General features: G+C 37.7%; 1 protein-coding gene across 1 annotated transcript; it reads left to right on the forward strand.

Annotated features, from left to right (window-relative positions):
- The first annotated feature begins 60 nt into the window (after positions 1–60).
- LOC309487303 (protein Lines homolog 1-like) lies at positions 61–5,910 on the forward strand. The gene is made up of 3 exons (XM_082154915.1): positions 61–371; positions 871–1,057; positions 4,946–5,910. The coding sequence occupies exons 1-3, from the start codon at positions 173–175 to the stop codon at positions 5,574–5,576; spliced, it is 1,017 nt and encodes a 338-aa protein (XP_082011041.1). The 5' UTR covers positions 61–172; the 3' UTR covers positions 5,577–5,910.
- Positions 5,911–6,724: the final 814 nt, after the last annotated feature.

The raw sequence follows: 6,724 nt of genomic DNA on the forward strand, positions 1-6,724 counted from the left end.
ATGGATAGATAGATAGATAGATAGATTGTGATAAATAGGCAGACTAGATTGCATAAATAGGCAGACAGCTTGTGATTTTCTAAAGAAAAGTCTTCTGCGGAGAGCCGGGGACGATTGGGCTTTAGGTGAAGCTCAGTCTGCGTCACATGAAGATCACAGCCTGACTGAGGACATGTTGACCATGGCAGATGGAGTGTTACAGGAAGTGAATGCAGGCTGGCTCAAGGAAGTGCCTGTGAAAGCTCAGGCCAGTTTCTTTGGTGGGAACTGTGATGTGAGACTCGCTGGGACGCAGAAGGACGATGTGATACTGAGAGCCGTGAGCCTCATTTTGCTGAAGTCTCTAGAAATAAACATTCTTCATTGGAAAGGTAACTGTCATTTATTAGTTTTCACATCATCATCATAGTAACAACTGGAAAATGAAAGTTCATTAAGACTTTACATGACAGAGTCTTTCCTGAAGGAAACCAAAAAGATTTTTTGGATGTCTGAAAGTTACAAAGTGTATTCAGTTTGAAAACTGTTTTATATGCTAAATGGTTGCTAAGGTATTCAGAATTATATAGAATAGAAATTACATTTATTTTTAAGAAATGCAGAACATTTGCTAAATATGAATAAATACTATAAAAGTACCACAGTAGTTCTGTCTCATTTCATGTTTAGAATTATTTGAAGGCAATGATTCACAAAGCATTTGTAAGAATGTTTGCTTGCATGCATGTACAACTTGCATGTGGTTCAGCATAAATTGAACTTTCTAGTTCTTCACCACAGCTTAGTTAGAATAAAACATGCCGTTTAATAATTTACAACAGCAGGGGGCAATGCATCTCTTCATTAAACACATCTTTCCTGTGTTTCCAGGATCTCAGAGTGACATTGACATCCGTCAGTATTTAACAGAGCTCATGTCATTCCTCCAGCGTCACGGGACTCTGATGTCTGCAGACGCTCACAGCTGCTCCTGGGTGTCTGTAGTATTTGCCGAACAGGATGATGACATGATAGAATCAAGCAAGACGTTGATTGGCTTGTATTTATATCAAAAAAGGTTTGGAATCTGTTTTTAAATCCTGCTATACTGTACCCAGAACTATATCTCTTCCAACTGATATGGGTATTTCCAGAGGTATTAATGTACAGCATTGCCGAAATTAAATTGTACTCAAATATTTATTTCACAAAAATAAAAAAACAATTTTACCAATCCAGTTGGAAGATTTCAAACAATTTTGCAGGGTTCCCACGGGTCCTTGAAATCCTTGAAAGTTTGTGAATCTGAAAAAAACACACACAAAAAAACACACACATAGATACAGTTCCTTGAAAGTGCTTGAATTTATTTTGTGCAAGAAGTTTTCTGGAAAATCATTCCATATTATTCCCTATGGCTATTTCGCCAACACTTTGTGGCCTATGCATAATAGCTTGCTTAATTTACTTTAGTTGTGCGCATTTACGCGTTACTTGAAGTGTTTCCCGCGTGAGGTACTTTGTGTTGTACGTGGCCATGACGTTCACGCGCACACGAAACTACTACGATGGTACCTCAACGTTTCACAGACACACCGTAAACATTGCAACTATAGGCTGAAACGCGATGCCTGGAAAATGCAAGTTTCAAGATATTTGGCTCAACAAAGAAGATTACAAAGAATGCTTGTTAATGTAATGTAAACCCATAAGGCAAGAAAAACTTAAAAGCATATTCATGCGTACAGTGGGAAGAACAAGTATTTGATACACTGCCGATTTTGCAGGTTTTCCCACTTACAAAGCATGTAGAAGTCTGTTTGTGTAGAAGCCAGAAAATCACATTGTATGATTTTTAAGTAATTAATTTGCATTTTATTGCAAATGTATATCTTAAAACTTCTGGTTACATGAGACTATTTATTTCTTTTCATGCAGTTAATATCAGATCATTTTAGAATACAGTCTAGGATGTACCGAATATTCTTCAGTTTTATGCAAAACAGAAATACGACAAATAGAATATCAGATCTCTGTCATATGACCAAAAATAAATGCAAAAAAGCTTTTTTGCATAGTTGTGTTTGACACACGAAAACTGTAACAATTTATCTTACAAGGTAACACAATGTAACCTTGCTCTCACCTGAAATGTGTCACCAATTCAAGTCCTTGAATTTGAGGGTATTGGACCTGGAAAGTCCTCGAAAGGTCCTTGAATTTGAAGTTAACCAAGGTGTGGGAACCCTGTGTTTGATATTTTGAGTAAATTTTTGAACACATATTGTTTTTATTTGTCACATGTCTCCTAGCAATATTGTTGTGTGAGTTTGTTGTGTTCAGAACGACTTGAAAGTCTGGTAGCGGTTGATCCTGAGTTGTTTAGTGTATGATGCCTAATTTTTCTCTGTAACCATTTACAAAGCCGGCAAGTGTATGATGTTTTGAAGTCTTTTTAGATCCCGGTTTCACAGACAAGGCTTAGATTAAGCCAGGATTAGGCTTTAGTTTAATTAGGTCATTTAAGTAGCTTTTTAAAACGTGCCTTAGAAAAAAAAAACATTACTGGTCTGCATATTGAGACAAAATATGGGCACTGATATATTTTAAGATGATCAGTTAAGATATCACTTAGCTTTCAGTTAAGACAGTTCAAAAAAGTCCTGGACTAGGTTTAAGCTTTGTCTCTGAAACGGGGTAAAAGTCACAAAGTGTGTTCCAGCCTTAAGTTTAGGAAGTTTCTAGGAATTTGACTAAAGAGTTCTGAGGGGTTTCTTGGTATCAAAAACAACCACAACTAACGATAATGACACAGAGGAACAATATTGTTGCGATGAAAACGTTAACAGCAAATAGAATAGAATTCATCCTGTTTTAAAGAGATTGTGCGTTTAATGCGGCAGAGGACAAAACTACAGTGCGTGCTTATGAAGTACAGAAAGTTATCGTGTGTTGGTTTAATAGAATAAAGGCTTAGGTGTTTTACTGTAAATGTAAATATATTATTAAGACACTAATATAGTAATCGTTCTTGGTGTGAATGGACCTTTACAGCTTTAATAGAATAAAGCTTTATAAAATTTCCACAAAAAAAAAAAAGGTTTTATTTATTCATCTATGTATTTATTAAAGAATAAGAAACACTGTCTATTATACATATATATAAAACATGCCTAATTTGCCATAATTATATATACCGGTATATATATATATATATATATATATATATATATATATATATATATATATATATATATATATATACAGTGAGGAAAATAAGTATTTGAACACCCTGCTACTTTGCAAGTTCTCCCACTTAGAAATCATGGAGGGGTCTGAAATTGTCATCGTAGGTGCATGTCCACTGTGAGAGACATAATCCAGAAATCCAGAAATCACAATGTATGATTTTTTAACTATTTATTTGTATGATACAGCTGCAAATAAGTATTTGAACACCTGAGAAAATCAATGTTAATATTTGGTACAGTAGCCTTTGTTTGCAATTACAGAGGTCAAACGTTTGCTGTAGTTTTTCACCAGGTTTGCACACACTGCAGAAGGGATTTTGGCCCACTCCTCCACACAGATCTTCTCTAGATCAGTCAGGTTTCTGGGCTGTCGCTGAGAAACACGGAGTTTGAGCTCCCTCCAAAGATACTCTATTGGGTTTAGGTCTGGAGACTGGCTAGGCCACGCCAGAACCTTGATATGCTTCTTACAGAGCCACTCCTTGGTTATCCTGGCTGTGTGCTTCGGGTCATTGTCATGTTGGAAGACCCAGCCTCGACCCATCTTCAATGCTCTAACTGAGGGAAGGAGGTTGTTCCCCAAAATCTCGCAATACATGGCCCCGGTCATCCTCTCCTTAATACAGTGCAGTCGCCCTGTCCCATGTGCAGAAAAACACCCCCAAAGCATGATGCTACCACCCCCATGCTTCACAGTAGGGATGGTGTTCTTGGGATGGTACTCATCATTCTTCTTCCTCCAAACACGTTTAGTGGAATTATGACCAAAAAGTTCTATTTTGGTCTCATCTGACCACATGGCTTTCTCCCATGACTCCTCTGGATCATCCAAATGGTCATTGGCAAACTTAAGACGGGCCTTGACACGTGCTGGTTTAAGCAGGGGAACCTTCCGTGCCATGCATGATTTCAAACCATGACGTCTTAGTGTATTACCAACAGTAACCTTGGAAACGGTGGTTCCAGCTCTTTTCAGGTCATTGACCAGCTCCTCCCGTGTAGTTCTGGGCTGATTTCTCACCTTTCTTAGGATCATTGAGACCCCACGAGGTGAGATCTTGCATGGAGCCCCAGTCCGAGGGAGATTGACAGTCATGTTTAGCTTCTTCCATTTTCTAATGATTGCTCCAACAGTGGACCTTTTTTCACCAAGCTGCTTGGCAATTTCCCCGTAGCCCTTTCCAGCCTTGTGGAGGTGTACAATTTTGTCTCTAGTGTCTTTGGACAGCTCTTTGGTCTTGGCCATGTTAGTAGTTGGATTCTTACTGATTGTATGGGGTGGACAGGTGTCTTTATGCAGCTAACGACCTCAAACAGGTGCATGTAATTTAGTATAATAAATGGAGTGGAGGTGGACATTTTAAAGGCAGACTAACAGGTCTTTGAGGGTCAGAATTCTAGCTGATAGACAGGTGTTCAAATACTTATTTGCAGCTGTATCATACAAATAAATAGTTAAAAAATCATATATTGTGATTTCTGGATTTTTTTTTTTAGATTATGTCTCTTACAGTGGACATGCACCTACGATGACAATTTCAGACCCCTCCATGATTTCCAAGTGGGAGAACTTGCAAAATAGCAGGGTGTTCAAATACTTATTTTCCTCACTGTATATATATATATATATGTGTGTGTGTGTTTTTATTAATTTTTTTATTAACAAATAAAAGTAATTTAATGGTAAATGTTTTTTTCCCCCCTTTTCTTCATAGTTTGAGTTCCTCAGACTCGGGGGTTTGCGTCTGGGGCTGTAACCCTCACTGTCATTTCGTACTTCTTCTCCGCTCCCTCTCCTTTGACCACACCGTGCTACTTGATTTCCTCATCTCTTCGGAAACATGTTTCCTGGAATACTGCGTCCACTACCTGAAGCTTCTCCGTGAGGACTGGACAGGCTTATGTAGGTCTTGTCATCATATTGAAGATTGTGATGGGAGGCTTGGTGCCACTAGAAGAGGAACTGATCCTTCTGTCCAAGCTCCATCTGCTAATTCAGAGACGATGTATGTTGTTCAAGCAGGTAATGAAGTCTCCGTTCCACGACTGGTTGATTATGGGAGCTCAGACGAATCCGATGAGGCAGAAGAGCATGTTTCTGGGAATACTGATGTAGATTCTGGTAGGACAGATACTGAAGCATCTTTTTGCCCATCTGAAATGGCGCTAGAACAAGTTCAGACTGAATATGCATCCGAATCTCTGTTAGATAAAGTGTTTGTGTGTCTTATGGACTTGAGGACCACCGTAACCAGACTACATAACAGGGGTCTCTTTCCCTACAACCCTACCTCACTTCTAAAACTGTTAAACAGCGTAGAACCCAAGAGAAACAGGATTAGTTAGTTAGCTTTGACTTAAAGCTAACTAACAGTTATAGATTATGACTGATCAAGAATGTCGATCTGTTCAATTACTGCAGTGAATAAACAATACATTGCTGAACCAAAAGTTTATAATTGCATCAAAACTAATAAGATATAGAGGGACAAAATTAAATAAATATATAATGAACTTATTAAATACGAGATGGAATGTTGCAATAAATAAAAATACAATGAAATGTAAAAAGGTGTGAAATACACTGAACAAAATTAAGGCACACCTGTGCAATAATCATGCTGTTTAATCAGCATCTTGATATGCCACACCTGTGAGGTGCTATGATAGATAGATAGATAGATAGATAGATAGATAGATAGATAGATAGATAGATAGATAGAGTCCTTCCCAGTGAAGGAGGTGGTGGTGGGGTTAGATAGATAGATAGATAGATAGATAGATAGATAGATAGATAGATAGATAGATAGATAGATATAGATTGTGATAAATAGGCAGACTAGATTGCATAAATAGGCAGACAGCTTGTGATATATATAGATAGATAGATAGATAGATAGATAGATAGATAGATAGATAGATAGATAGAGTCCTTCCCAGTGAAGGAGGTGGTGGTGGGGTTGGATAGATAGATAGATAGATTGATTGTGATAAATAGGCAGACAGCTTGTGATAGATAGATAGATAGATAGATAGATAGAGTCCTTCCCAGTGAAGGAGGTGGTGGTGGGGTTGGATAGATAGATAGATAGATAGATTGATTGTGATAAATAGGCAGACAGCTTGTGATAGATAGATAGATAGATAGATAGATAGATAGATAGATAGATAGATAGATAGATAGATAGATAGATAGATAGATAGATAGATAGATAGAGTCCTTCCAAGTGAAGGGGGTGGGGATAGATAGATAGATAGATACCTTCCAAGTGAAGGAGGTGGTGGGGATAGATAGATAGATAGATAGATAGATAGATAGATAGATAGATAGATAGATAGATACCTTCCAAGTGAAGGAGGTGGTGGGGATAGATAGATAGATAGATAGATAGATAGATAGATAGATAGATAGATAGATAGATAGATAGATAGATAGATAGATAGATAGATACCTTCCAAGTGAAGGAGGTGGTGGGGATAGATAGATAGATAGA

The sequence above is a fragment of the Leuciscus leuciscus genome, assembly GCF_965113295.1.
Source record: "Leuciscus leuciscus genome assembly, chromosome: 2".
Classification (NCBI taxonomy): domain Eukaryota; kingdom Metazoa; phylum Chordata; class Actinopteri; order Cypriniformes; family Leuciscidae; genus Leuciscus; species Leuciscus leuciscus.